This window comes from Sinohyriopsis cumingii, chromosome 19, assembly GCF_028554795.1.
Source record: "Sinohyriopsis cumingii isolate HCF-2022 chromosome 19, ASM2855479v2, whole genome shotgun sequence".
Taxonomy (NCBI): domain Eukaryota; kingdom Metazoa; phylum Mollusca; class Bivalvia; order Unionida; family Unionidae; genus Sinohyriopsis; species Sinohyriopsis cumingii.
The window spans coordinates 43,644,942-43,663,728 of record NC_142979.1 but is presented as its reverse complement, the minus strand read 5'-3'; the positions used below and the strand labels follow the sequence as shown (position 1 = coordinate 43,663,728).

The 18,787-nt window shown below is 35.9% G+C and overlaps 1 protein-coding gene across 2 annotated transcripts; it reads left to right on the top strand.

Moving 5' to 3' along the window:
* The first annotated feature begins 1,688 nt into the window (after positions 1 to 1,688).
* Positions 1,689 to 18,266, top strand: LOC149775591 (sulfotransferase 1B1-like). Of its 2 annotated transcripts, XM_089943363.1 has the most exons (6): positions 2,036 to 2,151; positions 6,786 to 6,885; positions 8,611 to 8,931; positions 10,798 to 10,901; positions 14,131 to 14,314; positions 16,377 to 18,266. In XM_089943363.1, the coding sequence occupies exons 2-6, from the start codon at positions 6,804 to 6,806 to the stop codon at positions 16,484 to 16,486; spliced, it is 801 nt and encodes a 266-aa protein (XP_089799489.1). In that variant the 5' UTR covers positions 2,036 to 2,151; positions 6,786 to 6,803; the 3' UTR covers positions 16,487 to 18,266. The 2 variants fall into 2 exon arrangements, with proteins under 2 accessions (XP_089799488.1, XP_089799489.1); XM_089943362.1 differs by lacking the exon at positions 6,786 to 6,885 and having other exon boundaries at positions 1,689 to 2,151.
* Positions 18,267 to 18,787: the final 521 nt, after the last annotated feature.

Sequence of the window (18,787 nt, the reverse complement as noted above, 5' to 3'; positions counted from 1 at the left end):
ATATATATATATATATAACAAAACAATTAAATTAAATATACATAACAATGTACATAGATTTAATACATTGTGGAGTGTACTACAAAAATATAAGTTGTCAATATACAAGTTTATTTGAGACGAAGTGTCTTCATTAAATCAAAATTTCTGTTGTTTTCATTCGCTCTTTCCCCCCCCCCCCCCCCCGGTTAACTCCTAGTCACTGACGACAGGTCACCTCTTAGAAATGTAATTTATATTCGAAATTTCAATTTATTTTCAGCCCACCCCACCCCGTACTTATATAAACGTCCGCTTGTGTCGACAGTATTACCTAGATCCCGAGGATGTCGAGACAAACAGATAGAACTCAATTAAAGATAATGGCGACATATCTTGAAAATTGGCGATAAAATATTGAGCTTGGCGATTTTTTGAACGACACCTTTTTTGAAACCAGTGCCATCACTGATTATGGTCTATCTTATACTTGTATAATATCACATGGTATATTCTTTTTACAGTATCACTATTCCCCGTAAGCTTAAATTGCGTTTGTCATGTCTGTACAGCACATTATATGAATCTGAAGGTATGATAGGGTTCAGTAACGTGCCTTTATACAATGTTTAAGAACCCTCAATGAGACGAGTTTCACAAAAGGCCCGCACAAATTAAGTAACAACTGAATTGGGAATACCTTTAGTTTTGTAACCGAGCATATATTGTTTAACTTGTGCATGGTGTGATTTCATGCATGTAAGTTACATAAAAGAGATTGTAACTGGATATGGTATGAATGGGATTTGATTACTTACTTGAATGTGTATATGTAAGCAGGGGCGCCCACATAATTATTTTCAGGGGGTGGGGAAAACATGTCGTGGTCACCTATTAAGTTTACGAATGTAGGCCAGAACAATGAGGTGAAATTGGGATGTGGGGGAGCGACAAGTCTCCCATGCCCATAAGTATGGCGCCATGTTTATAAGGAAATGTCTAACGTTATTTTTACGAAAAATAGAGTTATATTTTCATAACTTTTAATCATCAAGGCCACGTTAAATTCCTGACATTATGTTTTTATATGTGAACTGTGACGAGAACTGTGAACTATAATGATTACATGGTGCGGTAATATGCATGCAGTGGTAGTGGTAATATGCATGTCGTGATACTAGAAAGTAGCAATCTACACCAAGTCACCCACTTCAACGTTCCCTCTATAACGGATAGATACACTGTAGACTTGTAAAATCGGCTGTAAGTCCATGTCTGTTTTAAGTTTGTTTCACGTCCAGGCAAAAATGTTAAAAGGTACCAGCATAAAAGGGAAGAAGAAAAAAAACACAATAAATTAAACACATGTATTTCAAAGCTGATAAATACTCATTTTTAAAAGAATAACCAGTGTATATAAATATGGATTTTTTTTTGGTACACTTTATGAATATCACTTTTTTTTATTAAAGTACGGTCGTTCTTTCTTGATACAAAATGGATTTTTGAACAAGAATAACACATGATCCCATGTTTATAGAAATAACGTATCGTAGCGCAGAATTACCCGACGCGCAGAATTGGCCGACACAGGGGTAATTCTATAAGATGTGTTCGAAATTCTCTTGTAAACCAATACGAATGATCTCCCCTATATATCTATCTCAGTAAAATAATACAAACAATAGTTGTTATGGAACTACGGTCTCCGATTGGCACCACGTCTGATTGATTTCTATCTTTCTTTTTAATATTAGAGTACAAAATGATGCGACACAATCGTTCAAAATTGCGGAAAATTACGAAAGTTACATTGTGATTGTTTTTTGATAAATCACAGCAAAATCTACCCGCATGCGGATGTAAAACGGAAATAAACACAGAAGTGGCCTAAGAGTTATTCGTACCGCCATTATCGTGCTGTGCTTGCACAGCTGTTGACAACAAAGTTAGATTACAGAAGTAAGGCAAACTGGGAAGAAAAACTTCGTTTGCTCGTCATGTCTGCACCGCTAGTTGACAGAGACGGATTCACTATTAATGCTAATAAGTATGGGGACTACTACCTATCTCCATTTCAGGAAATCGGAAAGCATCAAGAACTACTTAGCAATCTCCCAAAACTCAAATGCTATGATGACGATGTGATTATTTGCGGATATGGAAAATCTGGTAAACTTCTCTCTCTCTCTCTCTCTCTCAGTTCGTTCATTAAGTTATTAAGGGTTCTTGGAAATGAACATTTCGCTACAGGATGGTGGGGAATGGTACTCTAAAAGTGAAGAAATAGCTACAGCTAATGGTAATAGTGACGTCTCAATTCTTTCGGTTGAATATTTTGCACCATCTAGCCGTGAAAGTGTGAAAGATGACTTCTAAGATATAAAAATTCCAATCCGTTTTGTCCACAGACTTTGATGCAGTGTACAGCAATATGGAGTCTATATGTAACGAACATGAGTGTGTGTGTTTTGGAATTTTAACATTTCCACTCAGATCACTACAGTTTATTTTGATGCATAGCATTGGGGCATCATACCGCAGAAATGTAGCATCATGTCACACCCAGTCACATTATCCAGACACCAAGCCAGCCAGTCCTAACACTAACCTCTTAATGCTCAGTGTAAAGAGAGGCAGCTGCTACTACCATTTTTGTAAGCCTTTGGTATGACTCCGCTGGGTTTCGAACCTGCGACCTCTCTCATCCAAGGCGGACGTTCTAATATATAGAGAAATCTTACACTGTTTTTTCTGCACATTCTGTTTGCAAGAAGAAAGAAAAAAAGGACTTTAGTCAGGCCTGAAAAACCTTGACAGCAGTTCTTAAAACAAAAGGCCTCTTTTGGTCACAAGCACCATTTTACATTCATGGCAGTAGCACACTTATCCATGTATTTTGATAATAATAATAATAATAATAATAATAATAATAATAATAAGTGTGACACATTGCTTAATCATAAACATTATGATATACTGTTCCGACTCTATAGTCCTAAATTAAGTAACAGAAAGAAGCTAAACCATCAAGTTTTGTAAAACTTAGCCAATAATTTAAATCTCAAAGTTATAAAAAGAAAATGTATGAGGAACCTAAAGTATTATGAATTGAATCCAAAATAATCCCAAAAAGTTTTATACAAGTCCAGAACGAATCAAGTGTTAATGAATTCCAGTCCTCGAATGTCCAGATATGCTGACAGTCTTGATGTACCAAGGTAGCTTTGTCCAGAAATCCTTTGAATAAATTCACAATAATCCCAGAATAATATTTTAGTCCAGACTAAAAACAAGAACACATGAAATAGGAATGAATTAATTGTCCAATTATTGGTCCAAATATACGCCCATACGGCTCTATATCGTAATATGTTCCTACTCGATACGTCACTTATGTCAAATTACTTTCTACCTGAAAATCCTGACATCTCCGCGTCGCAGTATTCTGCGGCATGACCCAACCATCCAACCAAAATTTTCTCCAAACTCATAAGCATGTTTACTATCCAAATTATCATTGAGGATCTTAAAATACCTATTTATAGCTCCTATGCAAACTAGAGGCATGCACCAAAACTAAAAGTACAATATAGATACACGTAGTAATGCATAGTTATAATTACGTTTTGTACTTGACCTTGTCCAAAAACAAGTTCAGTGTGTCCCTGACTTAAAATACTGTCGAACGGACCATACTTTTCATTTTGGTAAACAGATAATGCATAGCTAATATTAGTACAAGATTGTGGGTTTAATATTAGGATTATTATCAATAGAAGTCAACATTTATTAGGGTCTCGGTCATAGTTATTGGAATTCCCCATACAAATATGTTTACCTGATTCTATATTTTAAATGTTAGTAACAGATTGTTCTAGAATGAAAAATTCCATCAAGTCATAATATTTGCAAAAAAAGGCTAATTTTGATCTAGGTCAAATCATTTTTATCTAAAAATTATTCATACTTGTTATAATATTTTTGGGCAGAAGCAGTCTTATTGTTGTATTCAGGATTTGATTTGTGTTATAATATTTTATTCAAATTATTTTTGGGGGAATTACGAAGTGCTCAATAATATTCTGGGACAGAGACATTAACTTGGAATTATGGTGAATTCATACAAGGCTGTCTTGGATTATATTTGTTATGATTCATCAAAGGACTGTTGGCACATCATCACACTTCATGGCATTGGTACATTTGTATATTGGAGATTACAGGCACATCTACACCTTCAGCGTCGGATCTGGTGATAAAACGTTTTGGACTATTTTTGGATTTAATTCGCATTACTTTATGCTCTTTTTAAATTTTCACTTTGTATTCTAGAGAAAATAAAGTATTTATTGATTAATTGTAAACTTGCTGGTTTCTTATATATATATATATATATATATATATATATATATATATATATATATATATATATATATATATATATATATATATATATATATACATACATACATACATACATACATACATACATATATATATATATATATATATATATATATATATATATATATATATATATATATATATATATATATATATATATATATATATATATATATATATATACATACATACACATACATACATATATATATATATATATATATATATATATATATATATATATATATATATATATATATATATATATATATATATATGTATATGCAATAAACTGACATATAACATTGCAAAACTAGCATCTAATTACCTTGAGAGCTTTCGATGATTAATGAGTCTTTTTTAAGAGACAAATACAAAACATAAAAGACAAACAAAAAAAAAACCCAGAAAAACCATTGTGTTTGCAAAACTTCAGATGACTATTTCTACAGACATTAAACCTTCAAATGTATGATGTTTCATCTATTTTATATCAGTTTATTGCGAATGCTAAAAATATTTGTATTGACCTAGAAATTCAGTTATTTTATGTCAATTTATGTAATCATAAATTATATGCCGGATATTTCATTGTTGTAGTAGTAAATATAGTCTAATAAGCAAATTTAGAGATATATTTAAAACAAAATGTGTCATCAAATAGCCTGTAATTACTACCACATGGATACATATATTTTACATGTCATATTCACCGTCACTTAAGTGTATTGCGGAATACTAAGTAGTCATTCACGATTAGTGACAACCGCAACATCCAACAAAACTGAAAGAAGTGCCGTCTTCTAAAATATGCAGCTGCTCATGTACCGTACCTGCTCAATTTTTAATTTTGTTAAAAATTTGTCTTTTACTTGATTTGAATTACGCTCTTGTTCTGCGAGGAGTATTTTCAATATACGTGGACGGGTATGAAGACCAAAGGACTGATAATACCCAAAGATACAAAACTTTGGCGGATTAATATTTAGAGAGCTACGTGCGTTGAAAGAAGAAATGAAAATAAGTAAAATGTAAATTAGTGAATGTCATTTGTAACATGTATTTCAGGAATGTTTCGGAATTGTATTCGCTATTATCATTAGCAACATAATTGTAATTTTTATATAGAACGTTTGATAGCGATCGGGTTACGGGTATGCGTCTAATATAACGTCAGTAAAGTGACCTGATTCACTGGTAAATACCAATATGACAACCAAGACTGGTTAAACCCAATGTAGGCAAACTAGGTGGTCTAGGGTGCAAAGATTGATAGTGGTTTGTGGTTGGGCGCTAGAAAAGAAGAAGTAGACTGTCAGATTATTCATTTATTGTCATTAAATATGTAGACTAAATAATTAGATTGATAAATTATGAAGCCTAACATGTATTAATACTAACTGGGGGAAGAAGATGGATGGTTATCCTAGGGCAGGGGTCTCAACTCAAACCACCATAAGGGCCGCATGAGAGCATTTTCGAGGCCCAAGGGCCGAATCACCTTTGTTATCTCTCATGACAACTTGTGAAGCCAATCATTTTGTGTGCCAGAGAATACGGCTGGGCGGGTCGCATGCGGCCCCGGGGCCGCGTGTTTGAGGCCCCTGACGATCAAATACCCTTGCAATTGCACCGCTTTGATCGCATCCCCCTTTAGATGGCTTCATGATGTTTCCCACGTGCATTGTACGCAATGCCCTATGTATATGAAATATGTAAAACTAGTTGCATCTTGTTCACTCTTGATACTAAAATATCGTCACGATGCAATAGTTCATGTCTGTCTCAAAACCCTGATCAACTGAGCGTATAATTACCTGCTGTAGCTCATATAAGAACAATTTGTGCAAACATATTGTCATCGAACATTGAAATATCGGTTTCTTAAGTAAATAATTTTTATTTCACTTATTACGTACAACACCCACCCACCCTGTTAAGACTATCTATATGACCACTATGCCTCACAATCATTGTGTTTACTTGTTCTGAACGCAGTCACGCACTAAATATTATACAAAGTATAGATATCTGTTACCAGTATCAATTAACAGTACAATGGACGAGAGATAGTTGTATATGATTAACGTGACGTATGTTATATAAGCAAGATTCTTCACGATTTACTGTCTGATCAGTGGTATTTTGAGGCAATCTTTCGTCTGTTGTTTGGGATTTCTAATATGTTTGTACCTGTCATAAATAGTTGAAAAACCCTATTAGCTGACAGGTGCATACAGATCTGGAGAAGCAACCAGTTAAAACCGGTTTCAATAACCGAGTACCCCTATACCTAAATATATATATATATATATATATATATATATATATATATATATATATATATATATATATATATATATATATATATATATTAAAGAAGTTTTTTTCTTTGATAGTTTCGACCGAAGATATGAATGATATTGCCAGCCGCAGCGAGCTGGCCAGAGTTTGAAGGGCATGCTATTTTAGGGCCACCTATTCTAGGCACCTCCCTCTGTAGGTATTACTGAAATATTAGTGCAGCACATATTACTGAAAATCGAGTTAACTTAATGTAATTAGGTAGTATAAAAACTGGCACTTCAAAACGAGTTCACACCGATGGGTATGTTTTACGAAATAAAATAGTTTCTCTCGACAACTAACAAGTTAACATATGGAAATTTAAATGATTCTGAAGACCATAATGATAAAGGCATAATGTATGCAATTGTAAAATGGAACGGACGTGATGAATCGTTACTTAGACATCATTCTGTTAAAATCAAATTATTCTCAAAGACATACCAATTTGTCCTCTCAGCACAACATATTCTACATTGGAGACAATTATAACACAATATTAATTATAAAACCCTATTAAACAGAGTACAATCTTTGAATTGTCGCCAGATCATGGTGTTTCAGAAAGCAACAGTGCATTCAAAAATGAAAGAGTTGGAAAATGCATGTCATGCCAAATTTAACTGACCACAGAACCCGATGGAAAAACCAAAATACACCCAAACAGCAAGACATACGCCCAACTCGACATCCTGCTTGCTGGATCATACAGCCGACATGGGATGGCTTGGGTGGGTATTAAATTTGTTACCTGTGGATTACATGTCGGATACCCCAGCTACCGCAGAATAGAGCGATGCAGTCAAGATCAATCTTGTTTCCTTCATCGTGCTGCAGTGTGTGAAACTCACGGGCTAAATGACACATTCTCATGATTACATGAGTTGATTTATTAAAACAAACTCGAGCAGTAGCAGTTTGTAAAATTTACATTAAAAATGCTGCGATATGTTGTCAATAGTTCTATATCTGAAGGAACATCAATTAACTTCATTACTCAGATATAATAATTGTAATAATTGTTTTGATTGGAGTAAATTGCTGACTCGGAAGCGCCAGCGCCACAGTTTCATACAATTCATGGCAGGTTAACCTCGAATGGCAGCCATCATGTTTTGTACAACTTGTTTTGAACAATCGACAAACTATTCCTCCGCATACAATTACAAAACAAGAAGCTGTTGTTGTAGGGTTTAATGCCATTTTGCAGCACATTATAGGCTATATATGGCGGCTAGTATCGGTAATGGAGGAAGAACCCTGGAAAATCCTGGAAAGAACCACCGACCCACGAGAAGCTAATGGCATGCCTTCTCACATACCCACATTGGCCGAACCTGAAACTAGAACCCACGTAGACAGAGGTGATATGGCAATGATCCGTAACGGTGAGCACTTCAGACCTTTCGGCCACTCGTGACACCACAAAACAAGATGCAAAGTTTGTTATTTTAATTATGTAAGCATGCATGACATAAGTCAGAGAAACAATCGCTCTAAAGATAAATTTCAAGAGCAGGATCAAGCAAGATTCAAATACTCATTTAATAAATGGTAATTGCTGTTTACATGAGTAGATAGGGTAGGGCTACGTGTTTTCCTGTATGTCGAAAGAGTGAACAAATGCACACAGTGGTTAATGTGCCTGACATATGATCGAAAGAGTGCGGATACAAATCCTACTATCTGATCAGTCTAGGTCGGCTATGATAGGGTGTTTTTGTGCAAGGCACTTTAGTCCACCAATTACTTTAGTAATAAGTAACATACTTGCGTTACTGAACAATATTCATCAAACCAGTCTAATTATCTAGGCTACGTTCTTTTCATGCAAAGAATAAGGTCATCAACTAATTACAGTTTTTCGTTTGTGTCTAGGTACCCACTGGATGTGGGAGATCTGCAACAAAATCATGTATGGAACTGTAGAAACCGTAGCAGAATCAAAAATGAAAGGCATGCTGGAGGCCAAGCTTACAGAGGAGATTGATTCCCTCCCTTCTCCAAGACTTCTCAACTCACACCTCCCTCCCGCTATGCTACCGGTGGATATGTTTCAGAAGAAATGCAAGATTTTGTTTCTCGTGCGAGACCCTCGGGATGTGTCAGTGTCCTTGTTCCACCACTTTAAATGCTGCAAGTTCGAAGACTATAATGGGCCATGGGACAACTTTCTGGAAATGTTTTTAGATGGCAAAGGTATGCTGAGCAGAGGAAATGAAGGATAGTACAGTAATTACGGCATATGCTACATAACTACGTTATCAGTGGTTTGATGTGCTCTTTTCACAGGTTCTTGTGTTTTCTCAAGTTCAGTGACTACATACATTCTCTCAGTGGTCACAGTGGCCAGGTGTACTCAGAATTGGACGAACAAACTAATAACTAATAAAGCTCTAATATATGTAGTTTAATAACCCCAGGGCCAGTAAGAACCCTCGTCGCGTCTTAAAAATTCCAAAGTCTAAGTTTTCGAATATTGTTTTGAGAAGATATGATGATGTCTACCCGGGAGGGAAGGGGTCAAGAAAATGAAATTTTCCGTTGCTTGAAATTCGGCAAGGGCTTACATTATGTGTCTCCCCCACAAGACTCTCTACTGGGATTCCCTTGTTCCTTCTTGGTGCAAACACCGACTGAGATTATTTGCCTCACCCACTTGTTTCCAATTAAATTAATAATAATCCTGCACTTTTGCAATATACTTTGTAGATTCGACACATCCAACGTTAATCTGGTACTAGTATTGCTTCTGACTATATGTAAAGGTCTTTTACTATTTCATGAAAATATAAATAAATAAGCAATATCTAGCTAAGTATGTCGCTCTTTAAAAAAAGACGAAAAGTTACAATTGTTATCTGTTGGAAGTATTGCGCCATGAATGTCTCGAGCAGCGTGCTATTCTTTGTAAACACCGCGCATTAATACAAATATGTTAACAAGAGCAATGGAAAAAACTTTCGACCCTAAAGTACAAAACGTTCTATGCAAATAAAGAAAATAGAAACATAACAACATTTGTTATTACTGCCATATTATCACATTTATTTGATAGATGTCATCTGAAAATAACAATAAGTAATTAATATATTTTATATGAATACATTTTAACGTTCATCAGACTAACAGGATAAAGTACTATGGTAAGCAACAGTATATTATCAATTACAATACTGGGTATAAAGTTCTAAGGACGTGTGTAATGACTGTTGCGAGATTTCTTACTCATGATTTGTCTTGGACGTTTCTGTTTTCGGTCCTGAATACATAGCAAGTGTTGCTATTGCTAGTCCAATGATATGCGACAAGGGGATCTTCTGGAATAGCGTGTGGACTGATGAATAAACCGATGTGGATAAAACTGGGGTGGATTGTGTGTGCTTGACAAAGCTTGAAGTACTCAGGTCTGACATGACACATTTCTGCTTGTTGCCGGCTTTGCGTTAGCTCTTGGGTGAGTTTGGATTTTTTTCTTACCATTGATATATGATGCCTGTGTGTATGTAGCTCTACCAAATAACTCGACTTCATGTGCGTGTGTCTCCCCAGGAATGTTTTGTATGGTGTTTTGTAAACGTTAGAGAGACTGTAAGTTCTTTTTATGAGTGTAGTTCTTTTTGTTGTATATATTTTCTTTTTGTTTGATTTTAACACAACTCCGCAGGGCACGGCTGAAAACAACAAGGGTTTCTTCTTTTTAAAAGTAATTCCTAGTGCGTGGACACCATGACTGAAACAATCGGACTGAGACAACCCGACTGAGATATAAAATAAAATTAAGGTTAGCTAGTAAGTTAGATTACGCTGTCGTATCGGTGAGACAAAGAAGTATTTCGCATGCTTATGACTCAGTTATGGATACGATTAATATGGAAATAGTGCTTTCTTGTATTCTAATTTTTAAAAACTAGAATAATATGAAGGCAACCAACAAGGAGAGCGTGAAAGAAGAGAGGAAGCACAATAAAGGAAGTTGTTTGCTATCTTGATCTAGAGTTCTTCCTTTGCGCAAAGCAATAAGAATGCACAGTCACATTGTTGAGATTTTCATATGTTTTTCAGTGCCATTTGGTGGCATACTTGAATATATAGAACTTTGGGAGTCATTTCTCCAACAGAAGCCTGAACTTCCGCTACTTGTCGTCCACTACGAAGATCTAAAGCAGGTATCTGTATGCATTTTACAACGTACCATTCAGTAGTTTAGTAGATATTATGTTTGGTGACTATGTATGTCGTCACATTCAGAGACAGGTCGACAGACATAGATAAACACTAAAGTACTTTCTGTTGCAATGAACCGCTTTTGAGCAGATAACATATCAGGCATGAAAGAAACATCAGTTATATTTTCAAATCAAGCAGCGTTTGTTTATGCATCTTTCAAAGGTAAAATTCATTTAACTTTCATGTTATGCCTTTGGTAGGCATATATATATATATATATACACTGTATCGTGGAAAAGGGAGATAAAAAAAAATTTAAATCATATGCGCTTGTGTGGGATATAAATAATCCCACCTTTGAATCGAAATGTTCAGTCAGTAATGACGCTTTGCCGAGTTCATACCAATAACTTTTGATCCCCATGTGTTAGATATCCTTTTCTCACATTACTACACGTGTATGGTCGTGTTTTCCAGTGTGAAATACCGATGCAGAAGTTTTATCCTGCTTCACAAGTGATCTTCATTATGTCTCCTAGACTATTTTCTGTGTGTGTCTGTGTGTGTGTGTGTGTGTGTGTGTGTGTGTGTGTGTGTAGATTTTAACGTAGCTTTAACACTTTGTCAGTTATATCGATACGATGTCTGCAGTGTACCAGTTTATTGTGATGTCTTGTACTGGGTTAACATGCTGCAGATATATAGATTCATGTCCCACCCAGTCACATTATCCTGACACCAGGACGACCCCTCCTAGCGCTAACCTCTTAATTCTGAGCGTCAAGCGAGGCAGCTGCTAGTACCATTTTTGTAAGTCTTTGTTATGATTCGGCCGGGGTTCGAATCCGGGACCTCCCACATCCGAAGCGGACGATCTAAGTGGTCGCTTAGGACACGAATGCTGTCTTTTTTAAATGTATAGTGAGAATAGTGTAGCAAACGCTTCCTGGTTTCCATCATCACTTGAACAAATTTTCACAATAATCACGATAAGCATCATTTGCAACATAGTTATGTACTAAAGCGAGCAATGGTTGACCTTGATTTGTCCTGCAGACAGGTACTAAAGCGAGCAATGGTTGACCTTGATTTGTCCTGCAGACAGGTACTAAAGCGAGCAATGGTTGACCTTGATTTGTCCTGCAGACAGGTACTAAAGAGAGCAATGGTTGACCTTGATTTGTCCTGCAGACAGGCCATTTCGCACTTATCGACCTACTGCATGGATGGCTTCATCAGTTCATGAAGAGTCGAAAAAGACATTGTTGTAAATTTTAATTTTTAAAAAAATTGTTCTCATCGTTGTTTTGGAAGGGTAAATTCAACATCAACGCAGGACTATTTCATTGATTTTTGTCTCTTTCGCTGTGTATTACCATTATCGTCGCAATTTCACCCACAGTCCTTTGAGAGCTAAACGAGTTTAAACGTCACTGAAAGTGTGCACTGAATATTTCAATGTAAATCTAAATTTCTGCACTCTGTCCAAAGGTAAAGAAATATTCAGTGGGCGTTCTGTTGTTTGACACTTACAGCAGTATTCGTTCAGAAATGAGAGGGAGGAAAATCCATCGCTATGCCTGATGTCAGGATAATGTTAGTGGGTGAGACATCATGCTACATGTCTGCGGCATGATGCCCCAGTGAAAGACATCACTATAAACTGCCACATTGCAGACATCGTAGTGAAATGACTGAACAAATTGTTAAAGCTACGTTAAAAATCCAAATCACATCACACCACAATAAAAGATGACCTAAAACTAATGAGGAAAAACATTACTGCAACTGATTTTTCGACTACGATCTTAACTATAGAATACGTACCTGTAGATAGGTCGCTCAGTTCAAAGCTCTTTTTGCGGAATACTAACTGCGCACTTTTGCACGAATTAGGATGTATATGTCGTAAAGTTGATATTTATATTTATTGTCGTAAAATAGCGCTCAAGGCATTATGAAAGTCAGGGAGATTTTGCCATTTTGTGTGCATTACGATCGAAAGGAGGGGTAATGTGACGAAAAACAGACATCCCCCCATCGTTGTTCTACACTGGTGAACTTAATCAACACACGTAGGACTGTGGGCTGTTGTGATTTGGATTTTTAACGTAGCTTTAACAATTTGTTCAGTCATATCGCTACGATGTCTGCAATGTGGCAGTTTATAGTGATGTCTAGCACTGGGGCATCGTGCCGCAGACATGTAGCATGATGTCCCACCCAGTCACATTATTCTGCCACAAGGCCGACCAGTCCTAACACTAACTCATAAAGCTGAGCGCCAAGCGAGGAAGCTGCTAGTACCATTTTTTAAGTTTTTGGTATGACTCGGTCAGGGATCGAACCCACGACCTCTCGCATCCGAGGCGGACGCTCAAACCACTAGGCCACCGGAGCGGTCACGTAGGAATGAGAGAAAGGCGAATCCCAATTGACATTTTCACATGGACAGTTTTGTATCACAATGTGAATTACATTAAGTCTCCTTCATCAGTTAATCATTAATCTTGCACAGTCTGGCAATATCAAATTAATACTGTGTGGGGCAAATTATAAACTAGAGTTGGAAACCATAATAAGTAGCTTATTGTTTGACAAGTTGTTTTCACGAAACACCTCCCTCCAGTCCCAGGTTGTACCCATAATTCAAAAGCTATTTATTATTTGAATTTTCGCATAAAGATCACACACAATAGGATTACCCTCCCACAGTTGGTGCAGATCGGGGTGGTGGTGGGGTGTAGCTGCAACCAGATGCCCCGTAACATAAATGTATTCTCCTTAATGCACCATACAAAGCGTTAACACTGTCTCTCTCAATCAGTGTGGACTGAGTCCTGGTTAAAGGCAAAATTGACGGACGGACGGAATAGCAGACGGACATGAAATATCAAAACACGTGTGTGTGTGTGTGTGTGTGTGTGTGTGATTTGGATTTTTTCTGTAGTATGCCAGTTTATAATGATGTCAAGCTCGGGGGCATCGTGCCTCAGACATAGCCTTATGTACCACCCAGTCACATTATCCAGACATTAGGTTGACCAGTCCTAACACTAACCTCTTAATTTACATCACTGCCACTCTGCGGACATATTAGGAATATGACTGAAAAGGTATTAGTTACAGTAAAAAAATCCAAATCACACACATACACAAAAGTCTCCATGATTGTTTTATGTGGTTTGTCTTAACCGAATTTGATATTATTTTCTCGTTAATCAACAGAATACTGTGGACGGCATCAAGAGAGTTAGCACATTCCTAGAAATCCCCCTGGAGGAAAGCCTAGTACAAACCATTGCTGCAAACGTTGACTTCCAGCATATTAAAAAAAATGAACATCTTATTTACCCAGAAGAAGTGAAAAAGTTAATATACAAAGATGCGAATAGTTCGTTATTCCGAAAAGGTAAAAATGTCGTTTCTTGCGAGATTGTAGAACAACAATGATGTGCATGGATGGATGTACATTTATATAATATAAACGTTTAGCAGTATATGATTTAGACAGCTCATATTTTGACGGCTTTACTTGAGATTGTATAAACCTGGTGACGATATAAAATATTTCCATTTCACAAGTTAAATATATCCTTATTTCCATTAAATAGAATATATCCAATCAAAAATACAATATATATATTGTATAGTTTTACGTCCAATGATAATTTTAAATCTTCATTAATGTATTCATTCAGATGATTGTATTACATAATTAATATATATATATATATATATATATATATATATATATATATATATATATATATATATATATATATATATATATATATATATATATATATATATATATTGAAAGAGTAATAAAACTGATCATCTCTATTCCTTTATCAACTCTCTACTAATTAATTCTCATCAAAGCCCGATTTCTCCATCGTTGTCGAACAAGATTATAATTTTAATAAGAATTAAAATACTGAAAAAATTGTATTTGCATAGGTACTCAAGATATTTTCCCCTAAAATTGTGTACGTTTTTTGTTGCAGAGTGTAAAATTGTATGATACTGTATGGGTGACAGAATATCGAAAAGCAACAGATCATGATCAGCCACTAATAATTTGCATGATTCAGATGAATAATGGGTGGTGGGGTGGTTTGGGGATTAAAGCTAAAACTTGAAGCCTACTTATAGTTGAACTGATGTCTGTCAGTTGTTGTTGTTGTTGTTGGGTTTAACGCCATTTCTCAGCACACGATAGGCTATGCATGGCCGCCAGTATTAATTGTGGACGAAGAACCGGGGAAAACCCCGGGAAGAACCACCAACCCACGAGATGCTACTGGCAAGCTTTCTCACATACCCACATTGGCCGAATCCTAGAATCGAACCCACGCAGACACAGGTGAGATGGCAGTGATCCGTAACGGAGAGCGCTTTAGACTACTCGGCCACTCGGGGCCCCGCTGTCTGTCAGACATTTGTTTTATAGCACCACATTATTGATGATATAAATATATACTAGAGGGTCTACATTCCTGACAGTTTTAGGTCTGCTCATCCTTATGAATTGGAGGGGGAGGGGGTGGTAAAGAAGAGGAAGAATTAGAAATAATATGAAAGCGAAATATGGAAATACATATTCGAATAAAAAGCATAAAAGCATATTTATTTCCTAAATGGTAAAAGAAAGTAGTTCCAAAACTGTATGCTGTCCTTGTGAGGATCAAAGTAAGACATCACACTGAAAGGATCAAGAAAAGTAGCATTTGTACGTTTTTGGATTGGAACTTGGTTTTTAAACGGGAGGCGCCCATACTTAGCACTAGACAACGCCAGCGTCTAGAATAGCTTAAAATTTCATGGTCATGTTAACAGTGCCGTTGATGAGCAGTGGCAAATTATTTATCGTTTTTCGCTCGAGTTAATTATAAGGATTATTTCTCTCAGAAAATCCAGTAATTCAAAGCCTAACATAATACATTTCAGTATGTCATTATGACATATGTATTGTAAATTATCCGTTGTGCTTTCTTGTGTACTATTCCTTTCCTGAATGTATTCTTTCCTTTCGTCCTCCTAATTGCGAAGCAGATGGAAAGACGTGTTTCAATTCAAATAAAAGGTATATTTACATGGTACCAGTAGAACATAAAATGAAAACATCATGCTCAAATTATATATTTTGTGGAGGAACAGAATACGTTAGCAGAAAGATTAATAAAAATGTACACGAAAGGCATTGTTAACCAACACCTTCGGCGGAAATACATTAGTACCTGGATTTTGAAGAATAAAATGTTTGTCTTTTGAATAAATAAAAATTTTAATTTTACGTTATAGAGTAAACATACATAATATCAACTTATCCTATTAACATTGTCCTTAATGCATGCAGATGTATCCGTTTAGAAGGGGTATACAATTATATCCAGGTAATAATATTAGCACCGAAAGGTAAAACTGTTTTAAGTTTTATACGATTAATGATCTCGATTTTTCCCCTACAGGTATAGTGGGTGATTGGAAGAACCACTTTACAGATGCCCAAATAGAGACCTTCAATGCAAGATTCCAGGAACGAATGAAAAAGTCTAGATTTCTGTCCAGATACGCTTAGTTGACCTTCTACAATAGTATATTGAGGTTGTATAGAATTAGCAACGTGCTTTTGTAGAAACGTTGAAAATCATAGAACAATCATTTTACACTATTTGCCTTCAAACCCAAAAGATATAACGCAGTCTGTCGTGGTTTTTTTATTTTGTTTACTTACTCTCACGCATTTTTAACTATCACTGCAGTATCCAAGTTATCACATTTCTTTTACCTGGAAGCACTCTACCATATTCATTGTACTTTCCATATTTTAATTATAATTCGTTAAGCTCAGTGTAGTTAATTGTATCCTCGCCTGTAGCTCGTTTAATTTTAAGCTAGACACAAATGTAGATAACATTAGACAATTCGTTTCGCGTACGAATGATTTTAAAATTATATGTATCAATATAGATGCAACACCACTCAAACGATACACGTGAAAAAACAGTGATATGTGTATGCTTGACCTAATACTATGAAAGAGTCCATTTTTGAGTAATAATGAGTCCATTTTTGAGTAATAATGAGTAGTTGTTTGCATGTGGCAGTGACGGCTTTCATAACAGTTCAGTTCTATAATAAACATGGTCTTTTTCAAAACTCGAGGACCAAGATGGCGGGTTATATGTACATAGAGTACTCTTTCTTCAGCATGTATTGAATGAGTGGTTTTTGTCTCTGTGTAGACACAAATGGTGTTGCAATCATTTGTGTTCGAAATGAATTAGGCTATTCCAGCTACATTTCGAAACGCTCACGGAAATATGTACGTAGCTACAGAAGCAGATATAATTTATATTTTGATATCTGCATGTTCACTCGTCGTGATAGTGGAACAACTATCCACATAAGATGCATAGACTTGTATCAATCAGCGAACATGTACATGGAGAGACTGTACGCTTATTATCATGTAAATGACTGTTTTAGAACCAAAAAGCATTTTGTAAAGAAAATATTGCCGTGAAGACAAAACGGAATAATGAATTGTGAAATATGTATTCTACTATTCTAAAGTAATGCGAGAATTTTAATCTCAATTTATCTTCTGCATGATATTTTTATTGTTTACGGTGGATACTAAGGGCAATTAAAAGCTTTCTAGAGGTAAGATATGTAATTGTTTTTTACATTTTAGATTTTTTGTGTGTATTTACGCTGTAAGTTTTTTTATAATTATTCTTCATGCTGCAGAACAAAGCGTGTTTTCTTGATACTGGTGGGAAATTTTAAGACGACGTTTGGAAGCTACAAAACTCTGGCATAGTATTACGACGAAATTCTTCAAATAAGACAAACTTTTCTTGCTTGATATCACTGTTATGAATGTAAAAACCTTCTGGCATTTTAACTCAATGTGACATTATTTGGAATATTTCGTCATTCGTCGCTAAACCTTTGGACACTTTTGTCTTTGTGACATTTTATTTGGAATATTCGTCAGTCAGGCCCGGCCCTAGGGCAAGGCGAACGAGGCAACCGTCTTGGGACACTCGCTAACTCGCAATACAGTTTTGTTATTGGGGCCCTGAGCTCATCGCTTACTGGCTTGGGCCCCGCACATCCTAGGGCCGAGCCTGTCGTTGTTCATCACTTAGCATGGAATAACCCAGAAATTTAATGATAGGAACTCAATGTTAATAATGACCGACCTTTCTGACCTCTCTTTGTATTAATCTGGCACAAGAATCATATCAATAAGTAGATGTTCTCTTCTAATGAGAACTGGAGTATATTCATGTGACGTCATAAAGTAATTCCTGTATTTCCCAACTCTGAATTAAAGTCACGGGTTAGAATGGGCTTTTGTTTTGTTTACTTCCTTTGTGTTACGCTCTGTAATGTCAATTGAATTCAAAGCAAAATAAGATTTATAAAAGGTTTGCCTCGGTGTATCGAATCATATGGACTCACATAAGTCAATTAAAACACCTCATGTCATACTTGTATGGAGACTCGGAGAAGTCACTTAAAACACATCACATCATCATTGAATATGGACTCGTAAAAGACAATCAAAACACCTCACCTCATTCTTCTATATTGACTCGCAGAAATCACTTAATAAACCTCACGTCATACTTGTATGGAGACTCGCACAAGTAACTTAAAACAGCTCGTGTCATACTTGTATGGAGACTAGCAGAAGTCACTCAAACCACCTCACGTTTTACTTGTATGGAGACTCGTAGAAGTCACTTAAAACAAATCCCGTCATACTTGTATGGAGCAAGATACTTCTTCGAAAATATTACGTAATAAATTTGTAAACAAATGACACATATATAATAAATGCAACTAATATTCCTAGATATGATCA